Source organism: Narcine bancroftii, chromosome 1 (genome assembly GCF_036971445.1).
Source record: "Narcine bancroftii isolate sNarBan1 chromosome 1, sNarBan1.hap1, whole genome shotgun sequence".
Classification (NCBI taxonomy): domain Eukaryota; kingdom Metazoa; phylum Chordata; class Chondrichthyes; order Torpediniformes; family Narcinidae; genus Narcine; species Narcine bancroftii.
Window position 1 is genome coordinate 105,577,947 of NC_091469.1, and position 13,063 is coordinate 105,591,009.

Below are 13,063 nucleotides of genomic sequence, written 5' to 3' on the forward strand. Positions count from 1 at the left end.
AGAAACAACACCTCATATTCTGTCTGTGCACTCTCCAACCAGATGGCATTAACATCAACTTCTCCAGTTTCATTAGCCCCCCCCACCCTCATCTTTCCTTTGTCTTTTTTCCTCTAGCTTTCTCTTTCTCTCTCTCTTTCCTCTGTCTTCTTTCAGAGACAAAAACAACCCCCTCCCCAATCAATTCTCACCTTTCCTCTCTCCTGTCCTCTTCTCATATCCAATTAACATCTTGTGACTGTTGGTCTGAACTCCCCCCTCTTCCATTCTTCTATTCTTACCAGTTTTTTAATGCAGGTGCCCATCTGTTTTTTGCTCATACTTTGAAGAAGGACTCAGGCCCGAATCATTGGGCAATATACTGTATCCTTAACCCCCTCCAGCATCTCTGTGTCTTTGTACAGTGATGAAACATGGTTTAAAAGGCTTCAGAAGATAGACAGGGCATGTCGCACATTTGTCTGGAGATCCTTGTCATAATGAGGGTGACGAATGTTGAAACAAATGTTAAAAGCTTCAGTAAGAGCCATTTTCCAGGGTATAAATTAAGTAGGCTCAAAGCAATATCTTGTGATCATTTTAAGTTCAAGTTTATTATCATCTGAGTGTACATATACAACCTGACGAACCATGATGTGCTCACACACACACTCTTCCCATGGGCAGAGAGACTGAACGACTGAATGAATTGATCATACAAACCCTCTGAGACTCTACTATTGATTAAGCAATATTTATTTATTTTTATATACATACTGCATATGTATCATTTGTCTGTATGTAGGTTACGTCTGGATGTGTGTCTGCATGTTTTGCACCAAGGATCAGAGAGTGCTGTTTCAACGGGTTATACTTAGACAATGAGATGAGAATAAATTTAAACTTGAACACACCTATACTCGTCATAACACATAAAAATTACATATATACATAAAAAATAATAAAAGATATATATATATATATATATATATATATGATTGGAATAATTGACTAATTTCTTACATGAGAGGCCCAGGGTTGCAGGATACCATTCAGCAACCTCATAGCCTGTGGGAAGAAGTTATTTTGCAGTCCTGATTTTGATTCTCCTGTACCCTTTATCTCCCCCCAAACAGTGTTGGACAGTCCATCTGAACTAAGAGTTTTGAATGTGACAGATTCCAAAGCCCTGCTGGTCTGGAAGCCCAGCATTGCAGCGGTGGACGAATACATCATCACCTATCACGCTGAGGAAGGTAAGGGCAAATCACTCCCTTGTGGTAGATGGACTGGAAATCAAATCACATCAGATAGACAGGAGATAGGAGATACTGGAATCTGGAGCAACACACAATCTTCTGAAGGAACTCAAAGGTCGAGTAGTATCTGTAGGAGAGAAAGAATGGTTAACATTCTGAACTGATAAAGGGTTCCGGCCCAAAATGTCAAACATTCTTTATCACCCATTGAGGCTGCCCTGCTTGCTGAGTTCCTCCAGCATTCTCTGTTGAACCAAATCACATGGCAAACAGCAAAGAAAAAATACCCTGCACAAAATTAGCTTATATAACTTTGCAAATTGCATTTGAGATGTGTCTTTAGAAATTGGTGCTGAGAAGCACATAAATGACTGGAAACACTCAACAGATCAAACATTTGTAGAAAGAAAAGTGGAATGAGCATTTCAGGTGGAAGGCGAAGATGAAGAGCCTTCAAGCTGAAACATTCATTCTGATTTCCTTCCCACAGATGATGTCTGTCTGAGTATTTCCACCATTTTTTGCTTCTAGTACAAATTGATATTCCTGGCAGCGAGGTGAACAAATGATAACAGGAGGAAAGTGCTAATATTCCAGTCTTATTCCATAATGGTTTATGATTAATGGTAATAATCTGCAAATTACCAGAATTTCCTTTCTAAAAACTTCAAGAAAGGGTGGACACCCCTGTTTCCCAGGGCAAGAACAGCAAACACCAGAGGACATGTGTACAAAGTAAAGGGAGGGAAGTTTAGGGGAGACATTAGGGTACATTTTTTTTTCACAGAAAGTTGTGGGTGCCTGGAATGCCTTGGCTAGGGATGATGGTGGAGGCTGAAGCAATAGGGGCATTTAAGAGAATCCTAGACAGGCACATGGATGAAGGAAAAAAGAGGGTTACAGGATAGGGAGCATTAAGGCCAATGGTTCTCAACCTTTTTCTTTCCACTTACATCCCACCTCAAATAATCCCTATGCCATCGGTGCTCTGTGATTAGTAAGGGATTGATTAAGGTGGGATGTGAGGGGGAAGGGAAGGATGAGAATCACCATTCTACACCCAATTGTTACTGAAATATTTTGCTTCAGAACAATTGTCATTGGCCCATTTCCTTTGGAGTTATGAAATCGTGCACATAACGAGTCAATTAGGTACGATTAAAACAGTGGTTTACAAACATTTTTCTTTCCACTCACATACCACCTTAAGCAATCCCTTACTAATCACAGAGCACTTATGAAATACAAAATACTTAAAGTGGTATGTGAGTATAAAGAAAAAGGTTGAGAACCACTGGTTTAGTACTTTTTCAAAAGAAAATATCGGTAGGCACAGCCTGTGCTGTGCTGTAGTGTTCTATGCTCTCCAAGCAAGCTGTGCATGATTTCAAGGGATGTGCCAACCAGTGGATATCTTCAGCTAGGAGATCTGATATTGCCAAGGGATCTGCCATTCAGTTTGGATTCTTGGTTCCTTCACTGAGAATTGACTGAAGAACATGCATTTTACAGCATTTACCTATAACTTCGCCTCAGTGGCTCACTGCAAATTAAGTACTTTGGAAATTGAGTCGCAGCTGTACTTCAGCAACGCCACCAGTTTTTACAAAGTAACCAGTCGATGGTAGGAGTATTGCTTCAAAGTTTAGGCCTTCCGATTTAGTTTCAAAGTAAAAATTGAAAAAAAAATAATAGCCTGTCAGGCCAGTCAGCATTTGTGGGGATCAAGGTTGAATTCATGCACCTGATAAATAAAAATAGATATTTCAGCAAGGATGAAAAAAGAATAAAAGGGGAAGATGAAATGATGGGAGAGGATTAACATGTGGTTTGATCCGTGACACATTTGTTGTCAAATGTTGAGATCAGAGGGTGGGAAAAGATTAATTGAGACGGTGAAAAGGTGCAGATGAGATTAAAGCAGGAACATGGCGCAAATGCACACGTGATCAGGTGATTATGCTCTTGCTGACCAGGCTGAGAGAGAAATAATAACCAGGACAAAACTTCTGCTTTTGTTCAAGAAACTTTTGTTTTATAAATTTTAAAAAATTCTTTGAATTTTCGGTTTAAGTATTGACCACGCATGGCTCTGCATCAGAAGAGTGCAAAACACCTGACTGAGAAAATTTGTGAAAACGCTGAGCTCAGGCCTGAAACATTAGTTATACAATAATATTCCTGTTATCTGAATTCAAGCAACCAACAGCCTCAAGCAACTGGCCAATCTCCAAACATAAATACCTGCAGGTAAAAAAATACAAACATTTAAAATTGGCGCCCCCTTGTGGTTTGTTCGTCAATCACGCAACATGCAGTCTCAAGCAAACAAATAAATGGATCTGGGAGTACTTGTTCACCGGTCACTGAAGGCTAGCATGCAGGTTCAGAAAGTTGTGAAGAAGGCAAATGGAATGTTGGCTTTCATAAAGAGGGGATTGGAGTATAGGAACAGAGACGCCCTTCTGCAGTTATACAGGGCCCTGGTGAGACCCCACCTGGAGTATTGCGTCCAGTTCTGGTCTCCAAACTTGAGGAAGGACATACTAGCTATAGAGGGTGTGCAGGTCAGATTTACAAGGTTAGTTCCAGGGATGGCAGGGTTGTCATATGCAGCAAGGCTAGAAAAACTGGACTTGTATCCATTGGAGTTTAGAAGGATGAGGGGGGACATGATTGAGGTATACAAAATCATCAGGGGGATAGACAAGGTGAAGTCTGATTACTTGTTCCCAATGATGGGGGAGACGAGGACTAGAGGGCATAGTTTAAGAATACAGGGTAGTCCCTTTAGGACGGAGATGAGAAAGCATTTTTTTACCCAGAGAAGTGTGAATCTGTGGAATGCTCTGCCACAGAGGGTGGTAGAGGCGGATTCGCTGACTATGTTCAAAAGAGAGTTAGATAAGACTCTTGTGGGTAACGGAGTTAAGGGTTATGGGGATAAGGCTGGAAAGGGGTACTGATGGTAATGATCAGCCATGATCTAAAATGGCGGTGCTGGCCCGACGGGCCAAATGGCCTACTCCAGCTCCTATTGTCTATTGTCTATTGTCTATAGGGGCCAGATTCCAATGGTCTTACTGTATACCTTTATCTCCAATGGATGATGTGTGACCTGCTGAGTTCATCCAATATTTTTATGTTTTTATTACAATCACAGCATCTGCACATTTTTGTGTTTCACTGACTGAGGATATTCTTTGTCTTCAGGGTCGCCAGTAACAAAGAAGGTTTTGGGAAATCTGGTGCAGTTGGAACTACCTAGTCTTTTACCCGGGACCCTCTACAGAGTGTCGATCTACACCGTGAAAGGCTCTCTCAGAAGTTCTTTCTCTGACCTCTCTTTCACCACTGGTAGGTTCTGCTCCATCTCACATGGTTCCAGCTGAATGAGAACACGCTGACTATAATGATGTGGACAAAAAATTTTTTTCCAGTCATTATGAGAAAGAATGTTGCAGGATGGTGTGGGCCACATTTGGTACCCATCTCAGGTTTTCCACTGAGGTTACAAGCGATAAAATTTAGATGGTGAAAGTGGAAAAGTTTAAAGGGACCATTAGGAGGAAATTCTTCATGTGGAGAGTGGTTGGAGTGTGGAATGAACTGCCAGGTGAATTGGAAAATGCAGGCTCAATTAAGAAAAATTTGGATAGGAACATGGATGGGGAGGGGCATGGAAAGATATGGTCCAGGTGCAGGTCAATGGGAAAGGACAGGATAAGAATTTGGCATAGACTAGAAGGGCCAAAGGACCTGTTTTGGTACTGTAGTGTGCTATGGTTCTATCATGTCCCTGATGTTCCATGTCATGGTTAATATAGTGGTTAGCACAACACTATTACAGAGCCAGTGACCCAAGTTTGAATCCGGTGCTATCTGTAAGGAGTTTGTATGTTCTCCTCGAGACTGTGTGAGTTTCCTCTGGGTGCTCTGGTTTCCTCCTTCACTCCAAAAACATACAGGGTTTGTAGGTTAATTGCTGTATTTGGATGGCACGGGATCTTAGGTAGGAAATGCCTGGTACCATGCTATAGGACTAATTTTTTTTTAAATTTAACACTCTTCAAAACCCTTGGCTTGATTGTGTAAATCCAACTCTGGTTTAACATGCCAAAATCCAACACTTCACACTTCTCCAAGTTAAATTCCATCTGCCATTCAGTGGCCCACTTGCCCAGTTCATCTCAATCCTGTTGTAATTTCATTGCTCATCAGAGGCACCACAAAATATCCAATAAATTGCACCTTTATCATTAAACCCATACTGTAGCAGCCCATAAACCAGGACACGACCCGGTACACAAGATGGCCGACGAACATGGCAACCGCACAGACTCCACGAGGGCCAACGACCTTCATCCCAGATGACCACCTGCACAGGGGGAAAACATCAAGCAACAACAGGAACAGCAACCAATCTGAGGCCGGTGTTGCTGTGATGTCACTCCTATTGTCAGCAGTGGGGAGAGAATATAAGCAGAGCTGCCAGTGCAATAAATCAGTTTTCGACTTCAATGTCGTTCTTTGCACACTTCATGATAGTGTGCACATTACATTGGTGACCCCAGCAGGTCCAACCGGTAGTTGGACCCGAAGATGGTGGGCCAAGTGGCTCTTCATGCGGTTTCGTTGAAGCTGTCAACGTTCTGGACATCACAGTTGCACTTTCAACAGATCATCACCAATGACACACGTTACTACAACATGGTGAGCTCGCTCGACCAGGACATAGCAGCAAGGGTCGTCGACTTCATGCAGCAGCTTCCGGATCAAGGAAAATATGATTCTATCAAGGAGCTATTAACCCGCACATTCAGGCTCTCACAGTGCTAGCGCACTGCCCAATTGTTGCATGTTGCATGTGGACTGATTGGGGGACAGGGCCCAATTCCCCCTCATGAGCGAGATATTCACCCTTGCTAAGGGACACAGGCCTCATCTGCTCTTCGAGCAGATTTTCCTGGAGCAGCTGCCCTAGGATATCTGACTCTTTCACGCTGATGAGGACTTCAGCAACCGTAGGAAAATCGCAGCCCGGGCAGATGTGCTCTGGACAGCAAAGAAAGAAAATGGCGCCTCAGTGGAGCAGATCACTAGGCCCTGCACACAGCCGGCAACAAGTCCACAGCAAACAGAGAGGCCAGTGGATCCCCCTGACCCAACAGTCTTGCTACGATCACCAATGATGGGGATGGGGCCCGTCGATACTGCACACCTTGCGTGTCTCAGTGAAATGCCATGGCCAAATGTTGTTAATGGCTACAGCATTTGGCCAACGTGGCAGCTTCCTCCACATGTGGGATTCTCTGTCAGGTCGGCACTTCCTCATTGACACCAGCACCAAAATAAGTGTCCTTCTACCCTTGGCTTATGACACCCAGAACGTCAAACCAGGCCTGGAACTGAGGCTAGCAAGCACCACCACCATACAAATGTCGGCACCCTCACCATTCTCCTTCGCTTCGGCAGCAATCAGTTCATGTGGACATTCATGATTGCAGCTGTGGCACGACCGCTCCTGGGAGGAGACTTCCTGCGAGCCCACTGCCTGCTGGTGGATCTTAAAGCACAGCAATTAGTGCAGGCCAGGACTTTTCAAACAACACCCCCGGGGGAAGCCAAGTTTCCTGCTCCCCACTCCGTTACTTTGTCTGATAATGCTTTTATGGAGAACCCAGTGGAGTTTCCTACGATTGTGGTGCCACAGTTTTCCTCTGCCGAACTGAAACATGGGGTAAGACACCACATCCTCACCAAGGACCCCTCACTTGATACCAGGGCAGGGCACACTGCCTTCCTCCCCCCCCACCCCCTTGAGAAGCTCACCCCAGCAAAGGAGGAGTTTTTAAAAAATGGAAGAGCTGGGGATAGTGCGGCATTCCAGCAGGCCCTGGGTCTCCCCCCTGCACATGGCAGTGAAGGTACCAGGGAGGGTGCAGACCATGTGATAACTATCGCTACCTCAGTGAGGCCACCACACCTGACAGGTACCCATGTGCCATATCCAAGTCTTTACCACTAAATTACAAGGGACACGAGTATTTTCAAATGGGGCTATCACCAGATCCTGGTCCATTCCGATGACATCCATAAAACCGCCGTCATTACGTTTTTTGGATTCTTTGATTCCTGAGAATGCCCCTTGTTCCTCCAGAGGCTGATGGATGGGGTGGGCCGGGATCTCCCATTCACGTTCTCCTATCTGGATGATATTCTCATCACCAGCCACAATTACACAGAGCCTGCGGCCCACCTAAGGTGACTGAGCATCTGGCTGCAGAAATAAAGACCAACTATAAATCCTGCTAAGTGCCAGTTTGGTTTGGAAACTACAGGTATCATCACCCTGGGACATTGTATCAACAGGCACGGAGCAAAACCCCAGCCCAAAAGGGTAGAGGCCATTCAGCACCTCGCCAAGCCCCGCACAGTGAAGGTGTTCCAAGGATTTTCCGGTATGATTAATTTTATCATCGATTCATACCTTAAGGGCAGCAGCCCTTATCATGCGGCCTCTTTTCGCACTCATGGTGGAGAAAGGTAAAGATATTACCTGGTTTATTAAGGCCTCAGAGGTGTACCAGAAGGCAAATGACGCACTGGTCAATGCCATCCTTCAGGTACTCCAGACATCTCTGCAAAAGCCATACGAGGGGCCGTATAAAGAAGTCAAACACAACAGATCGACATGTGCGCTGGATATCAGTGGTAAAGAAGAGATTTTCACTATCGACTGCCACAAGCCAGCACATCTGATCATTAGCCAATTGCCCTTTACTCAGCCCCCGTGATGCAGAGGTAGGCCACCAAAAGTGGTGAACAGCACCCCAATCACTGGTTCTGGAGGGGTGGGTGGGAGTGGTTGTGTTGCGGCCCACTAACTGGATGCAACCTGGCACTCAAGATGGCCAATGTACCACACAGACCCAGCAGGGGCCAATGACCTTCGACCCAGGTGACCACCTGCACGGCGGTAAAACAACGACCAATGGTGGGAACGCTGACAAATCCGAGGTCACTCCTGTCATCGGCAGCGGGGAGAGAATATAACCAGATCTGCCAGAGCAATAAACCATTCTTCGACTTCTTGGGTGTGTATCGTTCTTTTAACGCTTCGCAGTAGTGTGCTAGCTACAATACTAATATTAAAATACAATTTGGGCAATCTCAGACAGTTTGATTCATCATCAAACAGCTGAATTTGTTTTGGCAGGGATCCAAAATGAAATTACATCCAAGAAGACCAGAACATTGTGACAAATAAGATCATTAACAGGAATCTCTAATAAATGTATCTGAAGGAATCACTGCTTGGGGAAAACAAACTTTAAACAATGTTCAACAATGAACTAAAAGCTTTCTTGGCCGCAAAAGATTCAATTATGTTGACATGATTTTATTGTTTATTTTAAAAGGATTATTTGCTGATAAGTGGATTTAAATGCAATCAGCTTTTTAAACTAATTCTCGTATTTTTATTCATTTCTCAAAGCCATTGATGCACCCAGAGACTTGCAAGCGAGTGAAATTTCAATGAACAGTGCCCTCATTTCATGGAAGCCTCCCCATGCTCAGATCAGTGGCTACATTCTGACAATCGAGACCGAAGACGGGAAAACACAAGTAAGTCTGTGTGGAGAGAGAGGAATATCCAGGTGGTACATAGGGGATGACATTTCCATTCTCCAGAACTTTCGTGTTCTCAGAGACTTCACCCAGGGAATTTGACAATGACCTGAGCCGAGATCTGCTATTTGAATGGTGTATTTTGGAACATAGAACACCACAGCCCAGGAACAGCCCCTTCAGCCCAACAGGTCTGCGCTGACCATTATGCCAATCCAAACTGATCCCATCTGCCTGCATGTGGTCGATATCCCTCGATTCATGTGTCTGCCCAAATGCTTTTTAAACTTTACTATTTAACAAAAACTTTCATGTATTCCAGGCATCCATCACTTGCTTCACAAACCTCCTTTAAACTCTGCCTCACCCCTCACCTGAAGTTCCTTTGGTATTTAGTATTACCATCCCATGAAAATGTTTCTGCCTGACCACCCTTTCTGGGCGTCTCAAGATTTTATGAACTTTCAGGTCACACCTCAGCCTCCAACGCTCCCGAGAAAGAAACCCAAATTTGTCCAGCCTCTTCTTACAGCTAATGTTCTCTTATCCAGGAAGCATCTGCATGAATCTCTTTTGTACCCTCTCCAAAGCCGCCATGTCCTTCGAACAGTGCTGCGACTGGAATTGCACACAATACTCCTAATCAATCAAAACCAAAGTGCTGCAAATGTTCCCAAATCTTATACTGGATGCCCAGACTGATGAAGGCAAACAAGGCATTCACCTTCTTTATCCCCCTGACTATTTGAGCTTGAATTTTTCAGGGAGCTATGAACTTACACCCCAAGAACCTCTATTCATTTATACTCTTAAAGGTCCTGCCATTTCAAGTCCCGGTTATAGGATGCTGTTCAATCTCACATCCTTTCCCAACATTCAATCTTCCAAGGTGCAACACCTCACACATGCAGATTAAACACCATCTGCCACTTCTCTGCCCATATTCCAATTGATCTATATCCTGTTGAATCCTTTATCAATCTTGCTATGCTCAACTCCACCACCCATTTCTGTGTCGTCTACAAACTTTCCATTCAGTCCACCTATATTTTCGTCCAATTAATTTATATTTACATCTAGAAAAACTTTCTCCTACATGCCAAATAAAGGCTGACAAAGAATCGCCATGGTTCAATGTCCCTTTTCTTGTCACGTAATAGTAGAGAAAAATGTAATATACATGACATGCTTCAACTTTAGTCTGCTGTAAGGAAACAAAGAGTCGCCATGAGCATTGCCCAGTGCCAATAACCATAGGTAAAAGAGAAACAAAAAAGAGACCCTTCAGAGACACTGAGTGTCCGTGGATTTGCCTCCAGCCCTCCCACAGCCTCTGCAGCCTGTTCAAATCTCAGATCCAGATCTAAATCTCTGATCCAATCAACCCTTCAGCACCTGAGGCCCTTCAGGAGCCCTTCTTTCCCCTCTGCACCATCTAAAATTCCAGTTCCAAGACCTGGTTCCTATGAGCCAGTCTCCAAAAGCCCACAGCCTGTGTGGGACCTTTCTGCAAGTCACCAATAGCCTGAAGCCTGTGTGGGTCCTTTCGCCACTAAGCCTTCACTGGTCCACTGCCATGAACAACATCCTGTGGGTGCCAATGTCCCATCACCCATGTTTCTCCTTCTCAACCGGGGATATTCTCCCCATTTCCAGTGCCTTGCACAGATCCACTGCTCCTCCAAAGTCTGCAATCCTATGTGGTAAGCTGGCTGGCACAGGTACCACCATCTTGACCACAGACCAATGTGATGCACCATCAATTACTTAAAGTCTAAGGTTGAGAAACTAATGAGCTTTTATTCACTAAAGAAAAAAGCCACATCCATCCTTCTTGACTGTCCTGCACTGAGGAGGGGGCTGTGGAACAGTCACCTTTATACAGGGGTCTATGGGAGGGACCAGAGGTACAGCCGGCAAATGGATGTGCCCAACCAAACAAATATGTACAACAGTGGTTTACCACACCATGGTTGCAGGGTTTTAAAAAATATACAATATCAGTTCCATTAACAGGCCGTTTAACATCTGTACAGAGCTGTCTGCATCAGGATCAGGCAGTGAGACCCCAAGGGGGAGTATGGTGTCTCTGCCTCCCGGTCTCCCCAGGTCCACACCAATAACAGTGCTGCCATTTTATTTTCTGGTGCCACTTTATAAGGTAAATAAAGAAATAAAGGTTAAAAAGTACCTTTTGGAGACAGCAAGACCTCAAGAATCACATAGCTGTCTCCCATGCCCCCTCCCCCTCCCTTATAACCTCTGCCTTGACTATTGTGAGAAACAGAAGTACCTTCACAAAATTTGCTCGAGACAAAAATTGAGAACAAAGAATATTTATTATACAACAATGCAAAGTTGGGTGCTTCCCCTTACCCTGGGAATACACACACACACACTGGGGCTCATCCAACTTTTATACAATTTATTTCAGTATAGAAGTACCCTCCCACTTACATTCTTCTGCCTCCTGGATGAGTTTGGCATTAGGCTGTCTGCCTACGTGCTGTTTCTGTGAACTTGGAGGACCAGGGGGTATCCTGTCGGTGTCCCATCATGTCATTGTCCTTATTCACCTGCCTTTGTCCTTATTCACACCTTCCCGACCCTCAGGGCTTACTAACTCTTATATGCAGAACTTGCTAATTCTGTCTAAGGCTTATTACCTTATTACTAATTACATATGCAGAGCTTGCTGACTCTCTCTAAGGCTAGAAGACCCTTATCTTATTCAGACTAAAACTTTACTTCCTACATTCTATTATCTACCTTTATCCTATTCATACTGGCTTTATTCATTACATATATTTTCATATTAGTTTTACTCATCTCTCACAATCCTCACTTTTCTTTTAGCTACGCTTCGTGAATTCTCAACTGGAATGTATTACTTGTAAACTTGGTCTTTTTCCCAGCAAGTCAGTAAACGAACTGCAGTCTCAGCATCATCAGACAGAATTTGGGAAACATACATCCTTTGGGTTATAGTGATCTGATGAGGGGTCCATCGAATTAAATACTGCACACGTCTTTAGGCAGGGGAGCACCATAATGGCCAGAGTAGCGAGTCCAGCTGCTATAAGGGCTGTGGGTATCAGACTCCAGTTACCAATAAAAAGTCTAGTCCATCCCACACAGGACGAACCAAGGTTGCCAAGTCTGAACCTGGGCATGGGAAGATTTTCGAACTCCTGAAGGAGTGTCTTTAACCGCCTGACCATTGTGAGCATTGTCATTAACCAGTCTTTCACAAACGCTGCCTTCAGCAGCCAACGAGTAATCGAGAGCCAGGCAGATTTGTTGAACTGTGGCTCGTATCTGTCGTCTTTCTTCAGCCCATAAATTCAGGGCCATCGCTGTCTGTTCGGTGATGATCTCCAAGGCTGCCTGGAGTCTGATTAAACGATTTAAATGCCAAGCAGCTGTGGTGTTCTGGAGCAGGTTACGTCGTCGTTTACAACTGGAACTCCCCTTGCAGTGGTGGTTCTTAACATTCCGAATGTCTGTGTGACCCAAAGGATGATTTACAAGAGACCAAGTTGGGGAGGGGTGTTTCTTGTCACTTAACCTGTGAGTTGCAGCTTGTCTGCGAACATTAGCATAAGTATCACTGAACCTGTGAGTTGCAGCCTGTCTGTGAACATTAGCATATGTATTCACTCTATCTCTGCTACATGTACAACCCTGACTATCATTCTGTCTGTCATTGTCCCACCATCTTCTTTGTGCTATCTCTTTAAAACTCCTCTTTTTAATACCTGTAGAGCCAAGGCCGAAATACAAATCAAATCTACTCCCCTAGGGCTGTTCTGTTCCCCTGGTCCATGTTGGGATCCTATATTAACCCATACCCCACTATGACTATACTCTATACCTGCACCCTGTCTACATTCTAAAGGTAAATAATTGTCACCTCTGCTGCCCCTGTTCCAGGAAGACTTAATACATCGTGAGCAATTTGGTGATTTCCCAAAAATTGGGAACCAACAAGTGAACATAACAACAAATCGTAAAAACAGCATTACAGCACTTTTTCCCGGCGTAGTGTAACTTTTAGATTAGAAGGATGAGGGACTGCACGCCAGGTGGAGGGTAGATTATCAATGGCGTTAGTCCGTGGATCAGCAGCTCGTTTAATTAGTTGTATGTGGCTCCATCCCTTTTCTTTCGTTCGCACTGCAGTGTCTGTAATC

General features: G+C 44.3%; 1 protein-coding gene across 9 annotated transcripts in view; it reads left to right on the forward strand.

Moving 5' to 3' along the window:
- LOC138762150 (tenascin-like) overlaps nt 1–13,063 on the forward strand; it is a 189,820-nt gene that overhangs the window by 151,447 nt on the left and 25,310 nt on the right. For all 9 annotated transcript variants that reach the window (XM_069935624.1, XM_069935656.1, XM_069935646.1 and 6 more), the window contains 3 exons: nt 1,116–1,235; nt 4,452–4,595; nt 8,737–8,867. In XM_069935624.1, the coding sequence (XP_069791725.1) occupies nt 1,116–1,235; nt 4,452–4,595; nt 8,737–8,867 (395 nt within the window). The remainder of the gene's footprint in view (nt 1–1,115; nt 1,236–4,451; nt 4,596–8,736; nt 8,868–13,063) is intronic.